The sequence below is a fragment of the Neocloeon triangulifer genome, unplaced genomic scaffold (genome assembly GCF_031216515.1).
Source record: "Neocloeon triangulifer isolate White Clay Creek 2 clone unplaced genomic scaffold, ASM3121651v1 ptg000022l, whole genome shotgun sequence".
Lineage (NCBI taxonomy): Eukaryota > Metazoa > Arthropoda > Insecta > Ephemeroptera > Baetidae > Neocloeon > Neocloeon triangulifer.
In genome coordinates, this window is record NW_026775562.1 from 6,395,894 (window position 1) to 6,421,118 (window position 25,225).

Below are 25,225 nucleotides of genomic sequence, written 5' to 3' on the forward strand. Positions count from 1 at the left end.
TCTTCACTTGATATGCACCCAAATTTTTAAAATTTTCTTTAGATGAAGAAAATCGTGTGGATTTTAGAACTGTTCATACCCGGTTAAGTAAAAATTAGAAAAAAACCATTTCTGAAATTTGCAACTTCTCCGGTATGTAATTCAAAAGCGAAAGCTCCATTGTATAAAAATTAATGAGAATCGCCTTGGGCTATCGATGGCGGGTTTGTTCACCGCAAGTCTCTTTGATGTTCATTTACACACTCACACGTACACAATGTAAATTTGTAAGACGAACAAGTAAAAAAAAAACATGACGAAAATCAAACCTCTCGAGCTGGTTTTTTGGTTGTGAAGAGAGAAAGTATATGAAATGAGCGATTTTTGTGAGAAACTCACGTTCTGTCCTGTGCACTGCTGATTTTTCTCAACGGTGGTGTGCGTAAGGAGCAATTAAAAGTATTTCCGAATTGTAATTCTTTGTCACAGTCTCGAGAAGTAATTTTTATTGAAACTTTGTTTAGTTTTTTTATACCCAAATAACCGATTTCTTTGTAGGATTTTAACTCTCAAATAAAAAGTCCCACAATTGATATTGATTGACAGAGCCATAATTATATATTATTGTTGTAAATTTTTATTCTTACTGTGTATGGTACATATGCTCAGTGTTTACGTCGCTACAAATAAAATTTTTCATGCGAGAAAATGACCATCTAGTTTCTTTTTCATACTCAGTCTTTACAAAGTAATTCATCACATCATAGTTTCATTTCCAAATGAGAAAAACCGAAGGGTCGGAATCGACAATCTGGTCCAGTTGGGATGCAGAAAGTCCCGTCGTGCAACATATCTCGTCAAAAGAGTGCAGTCCGTTGAACTGCTGGTGAAGTGGGGTGGTGACGGCCAACTCTGAACTGTGACCGCCTCCCAAAAACACCGGATACTAAAATCATGAAAAAAAAATGAATAAAAAAGCTTTTAATCTTGCCATTTTTCAAAATTACCTTATTGATTCTACGGATGTATCCCTGCAGCAGTCCGTATTGCACAAGTTTTTGCTCATCAATTTTAAGTGAGTAGGGGTTGATTCTGATGCACAAGTCTTTCAGGGTGGTTCCATAAGTCATGTTGCAGTACATGGTGAAGACGTCATGTATTGTTGGAAAGTTTGTTTCTGGAATGACACAAAACTGATCAATTTCATAACGTAAAAGTTTGCAAGAATCGTGGCAGATTAAATAATTTTAAATTTATCTAATTACGATTCCAAAAACCTTTTTTTAAAAACAAGTTCTAATAATTTTAAAAATACTCCATAATTGCAAGCTCTTTTCTTTTAATAATATTTAAGCACACCTGACTTAGCCACGTATTTGACACACTCCTCCTGCGTTTGGGCGTCGTCGGAGAGTTTTTGCAAAGCTGGTGTTGTGCAGTACACATTGCTGTACTGAAAAATTGGAATCAGCTGCACAATGCCGTAGTAACTGTAAAAAGTTTATTATGAAATGTTTGGTTTTGATTATCAATAATAACTCAATTACACTAGATTTTGAACACAGGCTTTGACGAGGTTGCTCTCGACGTCGGCCTCGGCTGCAATTTTTGCAACATGGTTGAAACCATTGATGAGCGGAAGGACCTGCTGCGTCGTCAAGTCCCACATTTCCTTTTTGAAGTTCTGCTCGTTGACGGTGAAGATCGGAACTTGGTGGTCGAGGATGGCTGGAGGGTCGGCAGCCACTTTTACCACTTTCAGGTGCATATTCGTCGTTCCCTCTACAAACAAAAATAATTAGTAAGCCACAAAAATTATTATGATCTACCTGTTATTGTGCAAATTTTCTTGGAGTTTAGGTCAGCCAAAATCTGCTGCAGGATTTTGGGCAGTTTGCAGTTGTCCGAAGACGAGCGCAGTTCGTTGGAGAGGAAATCGCTTTCCAATTCCATCATCATCTTAAATTGATGTGAATTATTTATAAGAAAATTAATCTAATTTTATTTTGCAAACCAGATATTCAGCCAGTTTTTTCACCACTCCTTCGTACTGGACCGTGCGAGCCCAGGCGTCGCACACAAAGCACAGATTAAAGTAAAATGCGTTTCGAGCATACTTTTTGTTTGATATGCTTATCGGGAAGCCAGTAATTTTGTGGCCAAGGACATTCCTGAAGAATTAAAAATTAAAAAAGTGACCTTAATACATTGTAAACAAATTTACACTGTTAAAATGCTCCTTTGAAGTTGCTGCTTTGGAATGATGTAGACGGAGACGGCGTCAAACACTTCCTTCGAAATGAAATCCTCTGGTACCTGTGAGAGATTTTTAATAGAAATTGGTACATTTTAAGTTTGCAGTATCATACTTGACAGGATATTTTGGGTCCTGCTGTTGGGTGAAATTCGCTGAAGAAAATGCAGCGAATCGGTCCCTCTCGACCACAGCCCTCGAAGAAGGAGCTGTCGTCATTTCTCGGTGACAAAACCTGCTGCTGCGGTTCGTCCAGCATGATTTAAATTCTGGTGGGAACGAAGAAATTAGTATTTATAATATTATTGATAATTATTAATTAATTACAACTATGTACATAATTATTAAAAAAAATAATAAGGTACATAATCGGAGAAGTAAATAAGTGTGTATGACTTGAGCAGAAAAAAAACAATAAATAAAGTAAAAGGTCTGCTCACCCAAAATTAAACGATTGAGAAGAGGAAAGGTGTTCTTTTAACACATTTTTTTTTGCTTCAACAATGGGTCTGGGTGCGATTCGCCAGCTTCCAATGCACCGTCGTCCGAATGAGCCGCGAAAAGGAAAAGGGAAATCGAATGTTTCACGTTTAAAACAGACTCGGAGGAAATGTAAGATGAAATAAAAAAATTACATAAATTCAATCTCTTCACCAGCTCTTCACGTTAGAAGAAAACAACAACATTGGTGCGTCCAGAAAGGAGTTTCAGTATTTCTAAGATCCTATTTATTTTGTAACACTTTTTATCACTTTCTATAATATTTTCATCCAAAAAAGTATTCAAAATTTTTAATTCTAACTAAAGCTCTTCAATTTCTGCTTAATAATTTGATTTAGAGGTACATAAAGTTTATAATAAGCATCTCCTTAACTAACACCCTGATTTTCATCTGTCATTCGTCCCATGTGTTACACAAATCGTTTGTGCATATAGCCGATTTTCACAGACAACGGGACTTGCGTTTATTTTCACAGAAGCCGGACTAAACTAGAAATAAAAAGAAAAAAAGAGACGAGAGACCGACTGTGGTCGGCAAAGTCGGCACGAGGAGCAAAACACAGACAACTTTGGGCTGATTGCCGAGTTTTTCTTATCCATGCACGGTATGAACATACAAATCCCTGTACTTTGACGACCTGATTTTGTTTCAAATCAATGTCATTTATTTCGTTTGGTATTTTTTGCACAATGAAAACAACTTTGAAAATCGACCGAGCGAGCAGTATATATCCATTTTTTTTAAAAAAGCAATGACAAAATAATTTGGTTTCAGGCTGAGGACTTTTTGCAACTATGTCTGAGAGTGAAAAGGGCGTGAAGCGGCCGAAAGGACAGAAAGGCACTGCTTGCAAGAAAAAGGCCATGAAATTCGAGCCCTTCACTTTAAACCAAGTTTTCAGTAACTGCACCGAGAAACTCGCTCAGAACTGGGAGAGCAACGAGGACTGTGCCGTAGCAAAAGACAATGGTATTTTTAACAGTATTGTCGATTTTTTACAATAAAAATTTTCCGAATTTCCAGAAGATTGTGAGGCAAACCCACAAATCCGTCTCTTCAACTCGCCGTTCAAGCACTGTGTTGTGGACAACTTTGTCGACGGTGAGAACTTCCTCTCTGACCTCAAGTACGAGCTGTCCGACCTGAACTACACCCTGAAGAACAATGACCTCTTCCAGTTTCACCAGTCAGATGCTTTCGACCTTGTTGAACTGCCCCACGTAGCTGCGTTCAAACAAGTTCTTTATGAAGACGTCCGACAGTGGTTGGTTGAGGTGACCAAACTGCCCCTGACCAACAGATGTGACACCTTTTGCTCAAGATACGAACATACAGGTACACTGAAATTTCAATGCAATTTCGAATGTTGACCCGAACATTTCTGTCAAGACTATCTCCTGTGCCATGATGACCGTTGTTCGACCAGAAAGATTGCATTTATTTATTACTTGAACAAAAATTGGAAAGAAGGAGATGGAGGAACTCTGGATCTTTTTGACTCTGATGGTAATTGAACTATATTGGATAACTGGGATTTTAAATAATCATTCTTTACTTGCAGAAAATAGCCAGCCGAGAGATCTGGTCAAGTCAATTCAGCCAAACTGGAATAGGTTCCTGTTTTTCGAGGTGTCTGAAAAGTCACACCATCAGGTCAATTGCAATTTTTACAAACCCTGAAAGAAAATAATTTCCAACTTTTGAATCTTCAGGTATCAGAGCTTGTGAATCAGGACAAAATCAGGGTGGCCATCAGTGGGTGGTATCATGTGGCGTCTGCGCCTGAGTGCGACAAAACAATACCAATTTGTCCTGTTGAAAATGGACTGACGGCTCTGCAATCCCTGGTCTGTAAAATTTTAATAAAAAATTGCATTTTTTATAATTTTATGTGATTTCATAGGTTCCTTTGGACAAATTCATAAACCCTGTTTATTTGCAAGAAGACTATGTGGCCTCGATTCAGCAACACTTTGAGCAAACTTCGGAGGCGCAACTGCACAATTTTGTCATTCCTGAGTGCTACCAGGACTTGAGTGAAGCCTTTCTTGACTCGAACGTGCAATGGGAAATCACAGGACCACCAAATATTAGGTGATTTGCGGAGGGGTCTAAAAAAAGTTAAAAATGTCTGTCTTTTTAAATCTAACTGTTCATTTAAAGTTTATTAAATAATTATATCATTTCTATAACTTTACATTTGATTCTTTTTGTTCCGTGTAGAAAAATGTCATGATTTCAATTTTTCTTCTCACAGGCATTACCAGAGGGCAGAAAAGACTAGTTTGCCGGCGCGCCTTCAAGAGTTCCTAGAGTTGATGCACAGTCAGTCCATGTTCAAGTTGCTGGCCAGCATGACTGGTCTAGACTTGCTGGAGGAGCGCGACCCTGACGTGGAAGAGCAGCCGTCTTGTCACAGTGAGGTGCAGCAGTGGTCCCAGGGCTGCTACACGCTGCTCGTCTCCCCACTGCACGCAAACAACCTGGAGGTGCTGGACGTCTACGTACACTTCAACAGTGAGGTCTTCCCTGAGGACGTCGGCGGCACCATCAGCTACATTGCCAACACACGACGGGGCGCCCATGAGGTGTGACTTGCAAAGGATAATCTTCCATCACGATTATTAACTGTCAATAATGATTTATTTTACTCAAAGATAGTCACAAATCAGAATTTCTTTTAATTTGATGCTAAGAATTTTTTTTTAATGCTGCACTTAATTTTTGATCAAAAGACCATTTGGAGCTTCATTTTTTTTGTAGCATCCTGGTTTTGTAAAAATCCCCTTTGAACAATTAGCGTTTATTTCATCCTGCGTTTGCCATTTTTGATGCTTGAAATGAAATTATTGTTCTAGGTTCTAAATTTGCGCCCGGCAGCCAACTCAATGAGCATGGTCTATGCTGGCAGAAGTGTGGACAGGACAGTCAAATACCTGAACAGCCGGTACGAGTACGGCTTCCACACAATCCAACTTCGATACTATGTGCTGCGGAGGTCAACTCAAATGCCAACGTCACCCTCCTCAGACAGCGGCTCTTGCTCCGAAAGCTCCATGCCATGACTTGAAATAAATCCCATATTTTTGTGCTAAAAGTAATGAAAAGGCAATTTCTTTACTTGTACCTTTGAGGTTTGATTTTATTTATAAAGTTGAGCGTTCCAAGTTTTGTTTGATTCACAAAAAATGAAATCGGCTATCACATAGTAAATATATAATTTTCTGAAGTACATCCTCGAGAAGCGGTTTTAAATAAGATTAGAGAAGAATGTTAACTTGTTTTTTTAGCAGAAAGGCCCTTGACCTTCATGCCTCTGAATGAGCTTCCTGATCTCCTTGGCCAGGTTTTCGTCGATGCCCAGTTCGGCAACTTCCGTGTCAAACTGCTTGACACTGGCGCGGCCGACGACGTAGCCGTTGAGCCGAGCCGCAATGTGCGACGACACCAGGTCCTCGGTGGTCTTCAGGCCCAGCAACTTGGTCAGCTCGTGGTGCTGCTGCAATCGATACTTTTGGTGGTAACTAAAAAAAAAAAACGATCATCAGTTATACCAAAAGAAACCTGGAGTGAAATTTAAATTACTCTTCGGCGTCGTAAAACTGGGTTGCGGGGATGATTTTGGTGAGGACGGTTTTCTTGGACTTTGCCTCCTCAGCCTTCAAGGTGGCGGTCGCTTTTGCCTTTTGCTCGTCATCATGATAATAGATGAAGGAGGAATACTGTACAAAACGTGAATTAAATTCAGCTCATCTTTGAAATTTTCCGAAATTTATAAGTGGTACAGAAGGCAACGGCTTTTTTTTTTTAATTATGGAAGAGAAGAGATGGGGCTTTTTCCCGTGATTTTTTAACAAAATGGCTCTACTTCTACTAGTTTTGGTCACAGTCTGCTACCCTACATCATCAGCAAACGCACTGGTCGCAGCAGACCATAACAAAAACTGGTAGAGCCATTTTTTTTATAAAAATAATTTTTGTTAAGAGGAAAAGCCCAATCTCTGCACTTCCATGATCATCTCCTCAAATGTCAATTTCTTTGTCAAAAAAACTTTTAATTTATCTTCAGCAATTCAATTCTAAATTATCCTTTTTTTATTAATTAATTATTATATTCAGAAATTTCAACAACAAAAATCTAAATTTGCGCAAATTTTTACCTGTTTACTTGAAGCGGAGGTAGGGTTGTGGCTGGCCCAGAAAACTTCCAGGAGCTTGTCGTACGAGACCTGGTTTGGGTCAAAATCGATGTCAATGGCCTCGGTGTGATCTCCCCTTTGAGAATTGAAAAAAAAATATTATTAAAATAAATTCGAAAGTTTTTGGAGGAACTCACAAGCTTCTGTACGTAGGGTTGACTTTGGTGCCGCCGGTGTATCCGACCCTGGTGCGCAACACGCCCTTGACCACCCCGTAGATGGAGTCGGGCGCCCAGAAGCAGCCCAAGGCGAACGTCGCCTTTTTGAACGGAATGTTCACTTTGTGCAGAAAGTTTCCACCCATTATCTGCAAAATTAAAAAAAACATCAGTATTTAAAAGATAATTTAAAAAAAATTCAAAAATTGGAAAGAGTTTTAAAAATTTAAATTAAAAGATACAAAAATTGTTTTAGCAAATTAAAGGTTTTACTATTCATGATTTTCAAGCTCCTAATTTCTTCCTTCGTATTTCTATAATTTTATTTAAAATATTTAACTTCCAAGAAAAATAATTACTGTTTTTCACTGAATTGATTGAATTATAAATTTAAATTAATTTTCTTGTAAATGCCATAAACTGATTAACGAGGCCAATTAAAACGCGAGTCGCTTCTCGTTTAATAGTCGAGGTCATTAATTAAAATTAACTGCTGTAACGAGCCTTAATTGAATTACTTTGTGTGGCCCGACCGGTCGATGCGCGCACTGCGTTTTTTTATTGGGCCGGTCAGTCCGGCCCGAGCCAAACGAGTTCGATTTTATGATAATGAGGCCATTTCTGGTGGTCACGCTATACTAAAATAAATCTCGCGAACGAAATCAAAAACAAATTTGAAGATTGCTTTGACCTTGGCCTAAATGATGCAACGACGGCAAACTTCCTTAATTTTTGCAGGAGGAAGAACTAAACGACCTAAGGTCGGTGCTCTCAACCAAAACAGCGCGACCAGTCGGCGGCGCGCACGCGAGCAGAATTTCAATAGGACGTGTTTTTCACAAAAGGCGAAAAACGATACGAAAGCGGCGATTTTAAAACTTGATACCAGCGAGGAAAACCGCAAATTGTGTTTGCACTTTTATCGTGTATCTCTCTTTGCCTTTTGACAAGCGGAGTGAAAATAAAAAAAAGCTTTAATCAATAATATTATAATTTATTAAAAAATAATTAATTCGTTTAATTCCACCTCATGAATTTAATATTTAAATATTGTAGCAGAAAATTCTAAGGTATTATGTAACTTTTATGACAATTTAAGGAACACTATTTAATTAATTTTCTATCAAACAAGAATTTCAAGAACATCTAAAATTAAATTTAATTAAAAGTATCATTTTATAGTTTGACCTTGGTCAAATCCAACAACAAAACTGGAGACTATTATTTACTTACGTCCAGGTCGGATAGTGGATTCGGCTTGAGTGAGGTTTGTCAAAAGGCTTATGTAACACGAGGAATGTTTTGGGTCCCCACCTTACTTTTAATCGATACACCAGATATGATAAATTTAGCAGGTAAAAAATTTACCTTTAAATGAGCACAAATTTTATTTAAAAAATTTATTTTCAAATCACTACGCAATTCAAGAGTATTTAAATTGTTACAGTACATTTGTTTTCCAGATGTTTCTAAAATATCGAATTGCGCAAAATGATGATTTGATACTTTTGGTGAACAATTTGGCGAACAAAACAGAGACATCTGGCGGAAAATTGGTGCGATACTGGTGCTCATTTGCTGCCTATTATACGTGCTGCCACCTTGGAATGTTGCTAAAAATCGCCGAATTAAAAGTACAATTTTAATTTAATGCCAATTTGCGCCAACACAGTCTCTGTTTTCAATAAAAAATAAAACAAGTAATTTTTACAGAAGTTGAAAAATTTGAAGCAGAAAAAATCTTTCTAATTATATTTAAAAATTACAAAATTTTATTCCAAACAGTTATTTCAATGGAAATGAAGAAGTTCTCGTTGTAGAAAATTGTTTTTATTCAAAAACAAAACGGGCTCTTTTTTAATAAAAACAAATTTTTACAACGAGGACAAGCCCGACTATTCTTCATTTCCTTGATCAACTCCTCGAGTGTCAACTTCTTCAAAGTTATTTCCATATTTTATAATAAGTCTTTATGAAAATTGACCAAAAAATTAAACACCTTTAGAATAATAACAAAAATGACAAAGTTTCTATTTCTTTTTATAAAAAAAGAATTTCAAGTTATCCGTTTTCTTATTCAAAAGTCTCTAAGACTCACTTTGAGAATATTAACATTTTTCAAATAAATAACCTTGAATTCATATGAAATTGAAATTTTAAATACTACATATAGATTAAAACAAAAAATAATTAAAACTAATGAAAATAATATATAATATAATATATGAAATAATCTTAAATAATTTATGCTTTGAATAAAGTTAAAAAAAAGTTATATTTTGATTGTTGGAATCTTTTAGTATCTGCTCTAAAACACCGCTTTGAAAGTTGAAATTTTAGAGCCAACACCAAAGTCAAAGGTGAGTGACCTGCTTGTCGGCGAAGGGCGACGCTCCGAAAACATCTTCGACGGCGCTGAATCCGCACTTGGGCGTCGAAGTTCCCGGATTCGAGTGATGCACCGGGGCACTGCGGATGCCGAACAGCAAAATCGCCAACGACACGGTGGCGAAGAAGCTGAAGAAGTCCCAACACCTCTGCATTGCTGACTCTAAAGACTACGGAAGGAAACAAATTGCCAGCTGGTCACCCGAAATTCATTCCCCTTTCGGCTGCCTGGGAACCGTCTGGAATAAAATAATGCACTTTATGATGCATCCTCTGCACGCTAGAGACATCTACGAAATGCATCCAAACTACCGAAATAAATGCAATGTGATTTTTCGGGCAAAATCGAATGTTCGGACACGGTTTTTCTTCTTCGGTCCGTGATAACTACAAAACTGAGAAAATGGCCATTTTGAAATTTACAGGGTCGATGTAAAATTTCACGGGCAACATTTTTACTTCTACCACGAAAAAAATCAGAGGAGGGTATCATCGTCAAAAATTGACTTTTATTAAATAATTGCCAAAAATTAACATTTCCCTTAAGCCTACGACTTTTTTGTAAACAGCAAAGTTGTTCAGCGTGAAAATTTGGGTTAGGAACAGTTTAAAACGTTTTTCTAACGTAAGCCGTTCCAAAGTTACGTGAAAAAGTAAAAGAAAAAAGAATTTGCTTTTCTTTCATCTTAAGTGTTTCCCAAATATTTAAATACCTTTTCGTCAAAGTTAATTTGGGCAAATAAATCTTTTTCTTATTGCTATCAAATCAAGTATTGAACCAGTGGCTGGCTACGGCTGCCGGCTGTCAAAAGTGCAACTGCAATGAACACTCAGCTCAGCCAAAGTCAAGAAAATGTTTGACTTGGTTTTATTTATTTATTACTTGCGGCTGCCCTTTTTGTTTCAAAATTGATAGCAATTAAGGTCAGCTGGTTCAACAGTCGAAATAGTTGACGGCTTATTGATGGTAAAATTGTTGGGATGTTTAAGCGAGGTGGTATATAAATATGAAGGGAGAACGAGCTTTGCGTGTTTTAGCGCATTTTGAGAGTCGTTTTGTAGTGAATTTGTAGTCAACTTGGAGTCGTTTTGTAGTAAATTTGTAGTCAACTTGGAGTCGTTTTGGAGTCGTTTTGGAGTGAATTTGTAGTCAACTTGGAGTCGTTTGTAGCCGTTTTGTAGTGAATTTGTAGTCAACTTGGAGTCGTTTTGGAGAGAATTTGTAGTCAATTTGGAGTATTTTTGTAGTCGTTTTGTAGTGAATTTGTAGTCAACTTGGAGTATTTTTTGTAGTCGTTTTGTAGTGAATTTGTAGTCAACTTGGAGTCGTTTTGGAGTCGTTTTGGAGTGAATTTGTAGTCAACTTGGAGTATTTTTGTAGTCGTTTTGTAGTGAATTTGTAGTCAACTTGGTGTATTTTTGTAGTCGTTTTGTAGTAAATTTGTAGTCAACTTGGAGTCGTTTTGGAGTCGTTTTGGAGTGAATTTGTAGTCAACTTGGAGTCGTTTGTAGCCGTTTTGTAGTGAATTTGTAGTCAACTTGGAGTCGTTTTGGAGAGAATTTGTAGTCAACTTGGAGTCGTTTGTAGCCGTTTTGTAGTGAATTTGTAGTCAACTTGGAGTCGTTTTGGAGAGAATTTGTAGTCAACTTGGAGTATTTTTGTAGTCGTTTTGTAGTGAATTTGTAGTCAACTTGGAGTATTTTTTGTAGTCGTTTTGTAGTGAATTTGTAGTCAACTTGGAGTCGTTTTGGAGTCGTTTTGGAGTGAATTTGTAGTCAACTTGGAGTCGTTTGTAGCCGTTTTGTAGTGAATTTGTAGTCAACTTGGAGTCGTTTTGGAGAGAATTTGTAGTCAACTTGGAGTATTTTTGTAGTCGTTTTGTAGTGAATTTGTAGTCAACTTGGAGTATTTTTTGTAGTCGTTTTGTAGTGAATTTGTAGTCAACTTGGAGTCGTTTGTAGCCGTTTTGTAGTGAATTTGTAGTCAACTTGGAGTCGTTTTGGAGAGAATTTGTAGTCAACTTGGAGTATTTTTGTAGTCGTTTTGTAGTGAATTTGTAGTCAACTTGGAGTATTTTTTGTAGTCGTTTTGTAGTGAATTTGTAGTCAACTTGGAGTCGTTTTGGAGTCGTTTTGGAGTGAATTTGTAGTCAACTTGGAGTCGTTTGTAGCCGTTTTGTAGTGAATTTGTAGTCAACTTGGAGTCGTTTTGGAGAGAATTTGTAGTCAACTTGGAGTATTTTTGTAGTCGTTTTGTAGTGAATTTGTAGTCAACTTGGAGTATTTTTTGTAGTCGTTTTGTAGTGAATTTGTAGTCAACTTGGAGTCGTTTTGGAGTCGTTTTGGAGTGAATTTGTAGTCAACTTGGAGTCGTTTGTAGCCGTTTTGTAGTGAATTTGTAGTCAACTTGGAGTCGTTTTGGAGAGAATTTGTAGTCAACTTGGAGTATTTTTGTAGTCGTTTTGTAGTGAATTTGTAGTCAACTTGGAGTATTTTTTGTAGTCGTTTTGTAGTGAATTTGTAGTCAACTTGGAGTCGTTTTGGAGTCGTTTTGGAGTGAATTTGTAGTCAACTTGGAGTATTTTGTAGTCGTTTTGTGGTGAATTTTTAGATGAAAGAAAAGCAAATTCTTTTTTCTTTTACTTTTTCACGTTCACTAATTTTTTTTTTCCTTTTTTATTTGTTAAGTGTATTTAAAAAAAAATTGGCGAATTTAATTTATCTACAAATAAAAAATAAGCTTGAGAATTTTAATTTTTCAGAGTTGAGAAATTTGAAATTTCACGTGCAAAAAATTTCAAAAGAAAAAATCCTTGCATAATTTCGCTTTGATGAAGAGGTCTTTAGAAATTTCTGAGCAAAATAAATATGCAATTTTAAATTAAGTTAGATACAGATTTTTGTGTTAGCTTTGGATTTCAATTTTGCCTTCATTTCCATGATCCTCACAAAATTCTGACTTGAAAAATTAAGTTTTTTGTTCATTGCAATTGGCCAAAAAATCTAAAAAGTTTGCGAGCATGTTGACGACCTTTTAATTACCAGCTGATTTGATTTTAGCGCGGGTTAAATATTTATCCCGTAGAGGGGGCTAAGAAAAGATATCCCCCAATGACTTGGGGACAAAAAATTGAAGGCGGGACAAAAAATATTTAACCCGGGACAGAAGCATAAATTTTATCCCTTTTGATTTATCCCGGGATATCTTTTTTCCCGGGAGAGCTAAGTCCTAAGTCTATTGAATCTCCCCCATTATTACTACAACTTATTATTGAAAATAAATTTAACGAATATTTTCAATTATAATTTTTCATATTTTTTGTCTTGAAAAAAAATTGAATGATATTTTTAGGTAAACTTTTTCGTAGGAAACAAAAATACCATTGCCTGAAGATTTTTACGAAATTCTTTGAGACTATTGTCTAGAAGAAAGATTAATAGCTATATTTCTCAACTACCCGTAGCAAAAGCGAAGAAAAAAATATTTGAGTCATTACAAAAGCCTAAAATTACTAAAATTAGTTCAAAAGTCTAAATATGTATATTTTCCGATAAAGACTCTAGTTGTATGAAGCGTAAAATATTTTGAATCAGGATAAATTTTGGTGCAAAATTACATGAAAGGGTGAAATTAAATTTTTTTGCACATGACTTATGACTTGTCATAATTTTCAAGCGTTAGGATATTTTCTGTTAGGACATTTTCAATTCTTAATTTTAGGGCATTTTCTTTAGGATATTTTCTGTAGGACATTTTCTTTAGGATATTTTCTGTAGGACATTTTCTTTAGGATATTATCCGTTAGGACATTTTCTGTTAGGACATTGTCTTTAGGACATTGTCTTTAGGACATTGTGAGACACCCCCCCACGCTGAACCAATTTTGATTTTCACAACGCCATTTTTTTTTTTTTTTTGCATAATTATAGCATCACATGAAAAGATACAGTCATTCTGAGATATAAGAACAATGTTATTGAATTACGCAACTGGTAATTTATTAATTTTATTTTAAATAAATTATCTGAGAGAAGGGAGGCTTTGATGGGGCGTTTGGAAAACAACAAAAACGGGCTAGCTTTTGAAGAATTTGTTTTTGGTGTAAAAAAAACCCCACTTTAAGTTTTGTTCACCGCAGACTTCTTTTGAAAGCTCTTTTTCAATTCAATATCCGAGTGAATAAATAATTTTAATTAAACTCTCTCTTTTTATTTTATTGAAAATTTGCAAAAATTGCATATTTTTGGATCCGCTATGGGTGTGTCAATAGATTTGGTTAATAGTTGACAGGTGCGATGGAATGTTGAATCGATAATTGGCGGCGGTCGAACAAAACGCACGCAGGGCCGCGGGAATAAGAAAAATTAAGGCTCTCGGCGCGTTTTGTACGATTTCGATTTGCAAGTCACCTAATTATTCTCTCGTGAACTATAGCAGCGAGACTCGAATGGACGCGAACGCGCTGGCTTTTCACAATTACGCATAAATTAACTCTAATGCCTATTGAGAGGAGCGAATCAATTTGTATTTAATTTGCGCCACTCTTGACGTGCACACGTCGATGCGTCCGAATCGAAACGCGATGCACTGATTTGCTCTTGATAATATAATTATATGCCTCTCCATGGACAAACAGAATGCGTGTGAAATGGACACTATTAAGTGAAGCTTTCTAAAAACGCGCGGCATGCTAATAACTTGGATTCCCTCGAAGAGTTGCGTGAAAACGTTTTTATTATTTTAATTCACTTTTAAATTCATTCTGAGATAACAATGGAGGTTTGCGATGCAGATTCAAAATATTATTCACAAATTAAGTCCCATTAATTGAAAAAAAAAATATTTACAAAATTTGAAAGAAACATTTGGCAAAAACCAGGGGCCAAGAGAAACGTCCGAACAGAATTGTGACAACAAAGAAGAATTTAATTGCAAGCTTCATTACTTAAATCCTGAAAGCCTGACTTTTCGAATCAAATTATCTTCTGTATTAAACATTGGAGTTGTAAATTTAAGAATAAAAGAATTCAAGCAAAACATGAACTTAATTTTATTATAAATTTAAATGGACGAAAGACTTTATAAACTAACCAAATTGTCGACTGAGTGAATTCCTTTTTAGGAAGGATCTTCATTTCTACACTCATTTTTAATTTGCACGGTCTCGCCTCGTGGAGACCGTCATAAATCTCAGCTCCGCCTGCATTGTTACTCACGTACGCGAGTGATTTTATTATTTCTGCCCAACAATTGACTGCTTCTAGGCAACCGCGTGTAATAAATGCACGTGGGCTCTGAACGAGTAACGACGTTTTTAAGTGTCTTGCGTAAATGGAGGCCGAGCAAAGGGGCATCTTTTTGGAGCCCGTAAAAAATATAACAAAAATTATTTCCTCGTCGCATTTTAAGCGTCCGAATAGTTTCAGCAAATCTAAATTCCCATTTTTTCAGGGAAAAGTTTTTCTTTAAATAATAATAATTTAATATTAATCAGGTGTTCCAAACGCTTTTAACCAATCTTCTTCGTTAGGAATAAATTTGAAAATTAATTATTCTAGCATATTTTAGGAATGATTTTCAATTGTTACATGAAAATTTGTTTCTTACAAGTGAATAAGGATATTATCAAAATAAATTAATTTATTTAAAATCAAGGAATATCAGCCAATTATAGCAAACTAAGTTTTTTTTTTACTTTAATTGCATTTTCCTCAAAAAATCTAACAGTGAGAAGAATTTAATTAACATTTTGTGCAAGTTAGTTTTGTAGTCTGAAATCGATATCCATATAATCAGTCAAACGCAAGGGTTCCTCATTTTTTTTTCAAACGACGTAAATTTCTAGATCTGTGTTATTTTAATATTTTCTTTTCCGCACACATATCTCACTTGAATTCCATACTTGTTCATAAGCACTCTGCCTTATTCATAACTTGGCCACTATCAAGATCGACAAATAGGCCTGAATGGAAACGATTTTATTCGCATCATTTTTGTATAACGGCCATTGTTGTGCAGTTCGAAATACACGATTGTGATTCTTTTTTATTCGAGACTTGCGAGCCGAGGAAAATGAAGCAACGATCGACTTATTATGGAAGAGGATTTGCTGCGAGCTCAATCAAAGTAGCACGCGGGGCACAATACCGCTTTGGATGTAGCACTTGCTTGCTTGGATATGAAATGATATATGCCCTTGAATGTCGCGCGTACTTGGAGGCTCTTTTATTATTCTCCAATGATTCTGCACATCTTATTCAAGCAAACAAGGGCCATGCTCGATAAAGGAAAAAAAGGCGAAGATTTTGAAAAGGAACACACACACTTCCTGTAAAACAAAGCGACTCGCGCGCATTTCAAATGCAGGCAACCTGCTGGGCGCGGCTGTTCCCAATGGTTGCCTACCTTGGATTTCAAAGGAAATAAAATTGAGATGTCTTGCGCAAAAACTGTCACAGCAAATACAAAGCAAGATTATGCTAATTGTTTTCATTCGACTAATGAAAAATTATTTCTATATTTAAATATCAAACTTGAATTGAATGATCTACAGTTACAGAAATCTCTATATTGCTTTATTTATCTGCAAAAATTTCCAATCTGTCTTAAAGTAAGAAACGCGGTAGAACTCAAGTAATTTTTATCCAATTTCATAATTATACTATTTATAAATAACGCATACGCCTCGAAATGTTTCTCTGGAGCTGGTTATGGACGCGATTTTTTCAGTCTCTCCCCGATCGGAGTTGGAGATCGCGCGGGTCAGCAGCAGACTTCATTTCTGGGCCATCAAAAACCTCCCCGAATAATCGGTTTTGCCCACATCAATGTACGCATTTATTTTTTCATTCAACTTCAAGATTGAGGAATTCTGATGGTGTTGAAAATTAACATTATTGTGATTTATTAAATTTTGCTGTAATTGTTAGTGGAAATTGTACGTCTGCTATATTTTGCTACAGCCAAAGTACGAAATTTTTGTTAAAAAAAAATCACTTGTCTTGTCGAGGCGCCAGGGCTCAGAAACTAGCGACGTTTTACTTAATTTTAATATGTACTTTGATTTAATTGTATTTGAATGGAGAATAAATATTAAATAAACGTTTTGGGGTTCGGGCCTGTCACGCGACAACGTAAATGCACAGACTAGATTTAAAACTTTTGAAATTTTAACTATTAAGATTTGTATACTTTCGGCCAATATGGATTTTGGTCGTAAAAATTTCCAAATTAACCGATGAGATTTTTATATACTAATTTTTCTTGACGTAAGTCTGTAAAAATTAAATTTAATTATCGGACACCAATGCTGAATTTGTCCCTTTGATAGGAAGGAAGAACTCGAAAATCTTAATCGCAAGGGAGGTCAACCACATTTCTTGTTTAAAAAAAGTTTGAAGCACTTTAATTAAGATACCTGCAGGGATAGGATAAACGTCAATTTGATAAATTTGCTTCCTTAAAACATGAAAACAGATACGTTGAAGAAAATCTGGAAAATTGTGAACTCTTGTGAAGCTCCGGAGCCAACAAGAAAAGGGAGCGCCATCTAAAAATCACCAAAAGCTTCGTTCATTGAAATCTCCCCACAGAAAAGAGTCGGCCATTGAAAATTCGTTGGGCATTCCTTATTTTGTTCTGAAAATAGTATTAAGTCTTAATTTTGTCAGTTATGAGTAATTTTTGAAAAAAAATTGATTGATTCAAATGGATCAATATTCAAATAGTCCTGATAATGTATATAATTCGTGTTCAGTAGTCAATTTTGCTATTATTTTTATAGTTCACGAATTTTTGGAGTATTCGGGAAAAATCCAGATCAAACATCGAAGGTGCAAATTTTTGCACTTGATTTGAGCAGCAGTAAAATTGGGCGGGAGATGGCCCAGGGCAGGTCGCGCGGCAGCTGCCAATAAGCCGCGGGCGAGGGAATTGGGGAAAAAAGAAAGAAACGGAAAAGGGCAAAAATGTGCGCGCGCGATATGGAATGAGAAAAGTGGAAGATTTGTGTCTCCACCTCCCGAGCGGCGTTTCTCGTGGTGCGTCCGTCCCACCTGAGAAGAAGATGCTCCCCTCTACGCGGAGAGATGATCTCATGCGGCGGCGGCGGCTGATCCAGTGCTGCATCTTTCTTTCTGGCTCGTCGCTCTCGGCTGGAATGCCGTCCGTAGCTTATGGTTAGTGCAGTATGTGAAGCAGGCCTCGACACACCAAAGACCCTCCGAATGGACTCTTTGAGCAATGCGGAGCTGAGCGAGCAGCCCTTCCTCTCACCTCAGCAGCAGCTCCTTTGGTGGGAGCGCCTGCACACCCAGCGCACCCTCCTCTCGGCAGCAGCCCCCGCCAACCCCAACCAACACCCCTTCTCTAACGCCACCAACACGTCAGACGTAGTAAGTTAAACTCTTTGTTTCGAATTTCAAATTTTTTTATTGGTTTAAATTTAAAAACAACGAGATTGACATTTATTTAAATATGAATTAAAAAAACATTTCTCATCGGATTGTTTATTTCATGATGTATTGAGCAATTTTACTCTAGAAAGTTTAGTTAAAAAATTCTCATAATAAAAATAGATTTATTCATTTACTAAACAAAAAAATGATCATTAAGAATATTGTTATATTATCCACCGAAGTGATAGAAATGTAGAAATTAATCGCCAACAAAATCATTTGAACCAATTGTGAGCTCATCGTCATCAGTTAGTTGGTTGAAAAAAACTTACCAAGACAAGTTTGCACAGCTGCTTTCATATTATTATTGATTAAATTAACAATTTGTATTGTTTGAGGGTTATGTAGATCGAAATTAAATTTGAAATTATAGGTATAATTTAAATTCTTTCATTTTCCAATATTTAGACGAATAATTTCAGACTTTTAACAAGTTGAATAAACGATAAGGAGTTAATTAAAATATTACCCATTTACTCGGTTTTATTATGTTAAAATTTTTACTTTTCTCAATGATGAAATTCTCTTAATTTTAATTTTGAAGAAAACTATTTCAACAGAATTTTTTGTTTGGCCCGAAAGAAATCTTTCAAAACATTGCATTTTTATATTTGATTCGGTTTTAAGTTTAAATTAATTTCAAAAGTGTAGAACAAAATAATCAAAATCAACATGCAACATATACAAATCGGTCTATAAATGAACTTTAATATTTCATTGTGTGCAATTTTAATTTTGATTGACATGTGATCTTGATAAGAGGGGTGGGTCTTTTGTTTCAACCAAATGTAATTGGCAGATATGACCTGCGTATATAAAAAATCATATTGTTCTCCCAGCCTCGATTTGCTTATTTCCTTTTATTATTTTATACACCCAATCGTCTCTCCTTCTCTCTCTCGTATCGAGGCTCAACACTTGTATTTATTTATTTATTTTCTCAAGAAATAACCGGCACTTAGAGAGGATTATAATAATGTGTGGTGTGTGCAGTTAATTATCATAGAGAGAGAGACGCGCACAGAGTATTATTTCAATTCACTTAATGGCCGAGCTGCTCTTGAGCAATTTCACTCAACTCCAATTTCAGATTAACGTATACACGTTTAATTGGACGCGAGTAGCGTGAAGAAAGGTGTGAGCTTCATCACGCTACACTTCTTCTTCTTCTTCTATCTGTGAAACGTGTAGGTGGTATACGAGTGTGAGAGAGAATAAGCAGCGTGAAATAGCCGTCATTCATTTCCACACAGATGGAGTCGATTATTTATTTTCTCGTGTGTTGTTTCCGCCGTCTTGAGAAGAATACAAATCAGAGTAGATTTCACGCCGTTTAGGAGCATCTCCTCACCTCGCGCATTTTTTTCTTTTGATTATTTTTTACAGGGAAAAAGCGGCGCGCGATATATATCCGGGCACGAAAGAAACCAGTTCGACACGTAAACAAATGTGTTCCCGCCGCGTGCAGTGTGAGTGTCACATTAAGTTCTTTTCTAGCGCTTTTTTTTTAATGTGCAATAAAATTCATTACTTTTCTAATAAAACTCTCTAGCTCGTCGGCGACGGTAATTTGCGGAAATCTCTCAGCACATATTATGTGACACACTCTCCTTTAAAAGGGTCGTTATAAATAATATTAACATATAATTCCTTTTTGTTATCTCTATATGGTTATGTGGAATTTTTCTTTCGCAGTAAGTAATCCCTCAAATCTTATCAAATTGAAATCTTGGAAATTTTCGACGTAGCAGAATTTAAAGTCCTATTTGTTACAATAAAATCGTTCCAAAAACACAAGATAGTTTGAAAATTTCAATGTGAAAATTGACTTGTGTGAAATGAAACCTTTTTTTTTTAATTCAATTTTTGGTATTTTACTCCTTGCTTTGCAGTTTATTTCATCAGGTATATTCCCCAAGTCAAAATACAATCGCGTGGAAATATGGAATCACTTTTCAAAACTGAAAATATTTTGGTGTTTTTTTCTTTAAAATCTCGCATTATTACCTGTTAAAATCAGCTATAATTAAATAAAAATGTCTCTTAAAAACCTTTTGGTCTGATTGGACATAAACAAAAAAGTCTAAAACATTTTGAAATAGCCAATTGGAGTGAATTACTTCTCTTTTGCATTTAAAGCTCTCTTAAACCATGCTCATAATCTTAATTGCTTTACTTTTTTAGACTTCGTCAGTTTTTTAAATTTCCAATTTCTAGAAGTACTTTTTTTCCATTTTAAGTCATAAAATGTCCTATTGTTTGCATTAACTATGAAGATTTAAAGTTCAACGAACTCTTCATGCACCTTTTGCTTTCAATTGCACTACAAAAATCTTACTGAATAGCGAAAATGCTGTTCCGTAAGTCACCCAACTTGTAAAGCTGATTTTGTGAACAACAGAGATTAGCAGCAGATCTACATTTTTTCTCCTAATGCTGCACGTTTTGTAGCTTTTTCCGAGAAAATATGAAAGTCAGTATCGCGCCGTGTCGCGCGGTGTGTTTTGGCGATTATTGCCAGCAGTTGAGCGGAATGAGATTTTCGGGCACGGTTTGAATAAGGCAGAGCGCCGCGACTCGTCCTCAAAAAAGCCATCTCTCTTTTAATTTTCCTTTTTTCCTCGCTCTGCACTTGCTGCTGGCGCGGAGTTGTTATATTCTTATAATTGCAGTTCAAACATAATTTGGCCGTGATTCAGCTGAAAAATCAAAGGAATAAAAATAAATGTAGTTCGTCGGTTTCCCACAAAGCTTTCCAAAACGCACTGGCTCCCGGTATTCAAAGAAACAGTTGTCGTTTAACGAATAATACAATAATACACGCTGTTGTTGCCTCGACTTTTATATATTCAGCTTTCCTCCGAAACATGCACCGTAATCGTCCTGAGAGATGTGACTCGCCAACTATAAATATATTAATTAAGTTGAAACGCGACAGACGGATCAAAGCACCCAACACTTACACATTCGCCTGCCATTTAATAATTTCATAATTTTTCCCAGAAAAAGTCGCCAAATTTTTTCCCCCGCTTGCCTTTTTGAGAAAATGTATAACAAGAGTTTTGGAATTTGCATTCAGGACCATTTAAAAAATTGAGCCATTACTGCTGCGTTAAACGACGGGCTCGCGGTGTGGACTTCTTGGCGAGTCATGTGGGACAGGCGAGAATTTTTCGGGCGCGTATTACAACACCTTGAGCTGTGGTGCAGCGGGTGGGGAAATATAATATGTTGATTGCCACGCTCGCTCGCGGTCATTAAAAGACAATCAAGAAACGTTAATCTGCGGCTTACAGCGTTTCCAACGTCAAATAATCATATTAAATCTGCGCAGAAAGAGGTGTTTTTTTGCAAGCACCGCAGCTGATAAATTCTTAAACGTGCAAAAAGAACGCGGTGTGCATTCGGAACGGAAATTATTGTTCTCTTTTTTTCTCCATTCGGCAGCCTCTATATATCTGAACCACTTGTCAGAAAGCGTGTGTATGTATAATTAAATGGCGAAAACGCCTCGCTAAATGGTCTTTTAATGGCCGAGTTCTATGAAAAACGCTCTATGCGCGCCAAATTAATTTATCCAGAGCGCCTGGCGAGCAATCAAGGCGGCAGGAGACGCTCCAAAAGAGTCATCTGCGGGATTGCGATCATTAGAAAACGCTAGGCTTGATACCCTTCTGAACGCCTCGAGAGCACCTCCATAGAGATATCAACAACAAAAATTAAAAAATCATAAAATTCATGCTAAGAATTAAAAATTTTGAAAAGTATAGAATATTGAAAATTTCTCAAAATTTATAGTTCGATATTATTTCTAAATAATAATTTTAATGGTTCTGTATAAATTTGCACTGTTGCAATTCCAAAAAAGTTATTCCTCATCAATTCGATTGCAAAAGTTCTAAAACTTCTAAGCAAGTCCGATCTATTGACGTGTCTTTTCAATTCTTACTAAAATCTTTCAACAATGAGTGTTTATAAATCATTTAAATTACAATCTTGCATTTTTTTTTCTTTCTAATAAAAACGTTTTAAAAGTATATTAAGATTGGCAACTTTTCTTGATATTGTTTCAGATGAACCAACTTTGCAGAGTCTGCGGCGAACCAGCAGCAGGCTTCCACTTCGGGGCCTTCACGTGCGAAGGTTGCAAAGTAAGTTTGAACTCAAATCAAAATCAGATCCCGAATCAAATTTCACCGAGAGAAAGCATGAAAAAGACCAGGGGATTTACTGGAGGCCTCTCTTTTTTTGTTCACAGTCCTTTTTCGGGCGGACATACAACAATCTGTCGAGCATTTCAGACTGTAAAAATAGCGGCCAGTGTGTGATCAACAAGAAGAACCGCACATCATGCAAAGCGTGCAGGTTGCGAAAGTGCCTGGTGGTGGGGATGTCAAAAAGTGGCTCCAGATACGGACGCCGGTCCAACTGGTTCAAGATCCACTGCCTCCTTCAGGAGCAATCCAACAACAACAACACCATCCCGCAGGCGAGTCCTTCGCCGAGCAGCATGCTGGGTGACACGGCAGCGTCCAAACTGTCCAATTCCAAGATGGCGTCCAACAACAACGACAACTCCTCTTCGTCCTGGAGTCCATCGACGATTCCTCCGCACAAAAAACCGTCCGAGTCGCCACCACTGCTGCAAAGGTCAGTCGGACCTTCGGCCATCTTCCCGGGCTACAACGCCGCCGCCAACAACGAGGCCTCCCTGGCAGCCTTCACGGCGGCCGCCTTCTGGGCGACCAGGAAGAATCCCCTGATGCCCAACGAAATGCTCAGTCCGCACAGCCAGCCAGGTCTGATGCCCTTTCTGGCGGCGTCCCCCTTCTCCAACAAGAACTTCCTCTTCCCATTCAGCCCCTCATCGACCAAGCAGAGCCCTTTCATGCCCGTCCTGCCCCCCTCCACAACGATGAGGACCCCCTCTCCTGCAAGTTCCGCCTCATCCGCCTCCTCCAGGTCCAGGAACAACTCGTGCTGCTCGTCGCCAAAGGTCAAGGACGAACCTGCAACGAGTCAGCTGACGGGTCTGGCCCTGCTCAGGACCCTGGGCCCCGTCCAGGACCTGCCGATGGACCTGTCGGCCAGGGCCCAACCGGAGCAACGTAGGGAGAGTCCGGAGAGGAGTCTGGCGGAGGTGAAGAAGGAGGTCGCACCCGACGACCTGAGACCTGCCAAGCCGCCCACGCCACTCGACCTGACGACCAAACTCTGAAGTCTCAGCAGCGTCCATTATTGTTCCTACTGCTCTCTCGGCAGTCTCTCTGATGGTGTGCAGTTCAACGTTTGGCTGTGAACTTGAGAAACGACACGTGTGTGAATCTAAAGAAAATTTTACATTTACTCAAAAAAGCCACAAAATTCCAGACTATACACAAATCTATGCACAAATCAAACACCGTATATAATATATATTTAATACTTGCCACACCAGTCTCCCAAAACAGTCTCATTTCTTGAAACTGTAATTGAATAAAAAGAATGTCTGTCCAATACTCGCGCGCGGTTGTGTCCATAAATCACATAAAATGCTCTCCTACATTGTATTTAACAATGGCACAGTTCAGGGAACTGCAAAAACTGTCTCCAGAGCAGCGTTCATATTCATCAGTTTTTAATTGACAGTTTATTATAATTATCGCTATTTAAAATGTAATCAATCATTTTTTTTGTCCCATTTTCTCTGATTGGTTAAAAAAATTAACCAAAATTGTAAAATTTGAATCAAAACTATCCTAAAAAATCAACGCACTCATTCAAAACTAAAACGAATTGGAATTTCCGAGAAAATCTTGTTAAAAAGATTCTAAATTTCGAATGGTAAACTAAAGTTGGATATTTAATATCATAGCCACAATGGAATAAAAAGATGAAGGTCTTTTTATTAAAAACTGATGAATCTTAACTCTGTCGTGGTTGTTATAAATTTTGTTTGTTACCGTGGCGCCGACTTGTCATAATAATTATGTATGTAAGTTACTCTATATATCATTTTATGTACGGTTTAATTTATTTGTTTTATACGCATAATTATGCCAGTGAAACAGGCCAGTGTTACTTTGTTAATGTTGTTTTAAAATCTTGCGCGAATCAGCCAAGAGTGTATCATTGCATTTATAATTGCATCAATATTGTATGTAATTAATGTGTTACTCCAAGATTATAAATATATGAGAGAAAGATAGGCCGGTTGAACGATCGAAAAAGAGCTCTTCCTTTGAAAATGCTTTTATTGCTCAACAACTAAGAAGTACAGGAAGAAAAATAAAAATTATATCTATTTCAGCTCAAAAAAACCTGTTTCAATTCCACGCATGCACATCTAAATCAATAAATAAATAAATAATTTTCCAATTAATCACAAATTATTAGCGTGCCGCAGAGAGTGAGGCAACTCTCCACACACAATGCAAGCAAGAGAAGCAATTTTTCAAATCGCGCGACTGAATATAATCGAAATGCAAATGAATTCAACACACACAGAATGCAGTAGTTTATTTGCATGCGCCGGAGCGCGCACACGATCAAAAGAAAAGTAGCGGCGCGGCTGCAATTTTCGAGACTAACGACAACACGAGAGGAGCACCGCCGTGTTCGATTGTATAATAAAAGAGCAAGTAAGTAAGTGGAAGTGCACTTCTTACAAAATAAATGCATTCGATCTGTAATTCGATTTTAATGCGCCGACAGAGTTTAGCATATCCACATTTATGCCCAAATACAGTAGAGTATATATAAGTTTTTAATTGGCAGATATCACACGTGAATGGAGCGCCGCTTCAATTCTCAGGCCGGTCGTGCTGCTTTTCATTCGCATGAAAAATTGAGTGTGTTTTGATTTATCCTCCTGAGAAGCAATAAAATTTATCGCGCGCATATTTCCGAGACGTGCTTTTTCCCCTCGGCCGCGCGTTTTGCGCGAAATTAGCTGCTCTGTGCATAGCGTCGGCGCAAGGTGAAAAGTTCGCGTTTTAATTAACGGCGCGCGAGAGGCTCCAATTGTGAGTTACTCAATTTCCAAGCGGATTTGCGCCTTTTCAGTTTGTTGCTGGGTGCTAAAAGGCTAAATTTTAATGAATCATTAACTTGGTGTTTTGGTTGGAAACATATTAAAGTTGCAAAATAAAACATTTTAAAGTCTTCAGACAGTTTTTAGTGATATTTACAGCGGATTGTTAATCATTCTAAATGAGCTAGGCTAATTAAATCAGAACAAATAATCGTTTTGGAACGTTTTAAACGTTATCGTTGATTCATTAGGATGAAATGGATCAATGGAAATTAT

At 37.1% G+C, this 25,225-nt stretch overlaps 4 protein-coding genes across 7 annotated transcripts; 2 read left to right on the forward strand and 2 right to left on the reverse strand.

The window, feature by feature from the left end:
* Nucleotides 1–534: 534 nt before the first annotated feature.
* On the reverse strand, nt 535–2,962 carry LOC132204749 (GATOR complex protein NPRL2). 2 transcript variants are annotated; one of them, XM_059633474.1, is made up of 9 exons: nt 2,869–2,962; nt 2,349–2,502; nt 2,204–2,295; nt 1,994–2,150; nt 1,809–1,938; nt 1,527–1,761; nt 1,339–1,469; nt 987–1,156; nt 535–925 (listed from the first exon to the last, which is right to left on the reverse strand). In XM_059633474.1, exons 2-9 carry the CDS (start codon nt 2,490–2,492, stop codon nt 749–751), a joined length of 1,236 nt encoding a protein of 411 aa, XP_059489457.1. In that variant the 5' UTR covers nt 2,493–2,502; nt 2,869–2,962; the 3' UTR covers nt 535–748. The 2 variants fall into 2 exon arrangements, with proteins under 2 accessions (XP_059489457.1, XP_059489456.1); XM_059633473.1 differs by having other exon boundaries at nt 2,674–2,913.
* Nucleotides 2,963–3,135: 173 nt separating this feature from the next.
* On the forward strand, nt 3,136–5,837 carry LOC132204748 (prolyl 3-hydroxylase OGFOD1). 2 transcript variants are annotated; one of them, XM_059633471.1, is made up of 9 exons: nt 3,136–3,339; nt 3,510–3,704; nt 3,762–4,070; nt 4,125–4,241; nt 4,297–4,388; nt 4,448–4,582; nt 4,639–4,829; nt 4,993–5,323; nt 5,594–5,837. In XM_059633471.1, the coding sequence occupies exons 2-9, from the start codon at nt 3,530–3,532 to the stop codon at nt 5,798–5,800; spliced, it is 1,557 nt and encodes a 518-aa protein (XP_059489454.1). In that variant the 5' UTR covers nt 3,136–3,339; nt 3,510–3,529; the 3' UTR covers nt 5,801–5,837. The 2 variants fall into 2 exon arrangements, with proteins under 2 accessions (XP_059489454.1, XP_059489453.1); XM_059633470.1 differs by having other exon boundaries at nt 3,143–3,339; nt 3,759–4,070.
* A 10-nt stretch (nt 5,838–5,847) lies between these two features.
* On the reverse strand, nt 5,848–9,712 carry LOC132204750 (peptide methionine sulfoxide reductase). 2 transcript variants are annotated; one of them, XM_059633475.1, is made up of 5 exons: nt 9,462–9,712; nt 7,072–7,241; nt 6,896–7,010; nt 6,321–6,457; nt 5,848–6,259 (listed from the first exon to the last, which is right to left on the reverse strand). In XM_059633475.1, the coding sequence occupies exons 1-5, from the start codon at nt 9,633–9,635 to the stop codon at nt 6,022–6,024; spliced, it is 834 nt and encodes a 277-aa protein (XP_059489458.1). In that variant the 5' UTR covers nt 9,636–9,712; the 3' UTR covers nt 5,848–6,021. The 2 variants fall into 2 exon arrangements, with proteins under 2 accessions (XP_059489458.1, XP_059489459.1); XM_059633476.1 differs by lacking the exon at nt 9,462–9,712 and adding an exon at nt 8,326–8,541.
* Nucleotides 9,713–17,626: 7,914 nt separating this feature from the next.
* Nucleotides 17,627–24,221, forward strand: LOC132204198 (zygotic gap protein knirps-like). The gene is made up of 3 exons (XM_059632537.1): nt 17,627–17,874; nt 22,011–22,088; nt 22,196–24,221. Exons 1-3 carry the CDS (start codon nt 17,656–17,658, stop codon nt 23,153–23,155), a joined length of 1,257 nt encoding a protein of 418 aa, XP_059488520.1. The 5' UTR covers nt 17,627–17,655; the 3' UTR covers nt 23,156–24,221.
* The last annotated feature ends 1,004 nt before the right edge of the window (nt 24,222–25,225 follow it).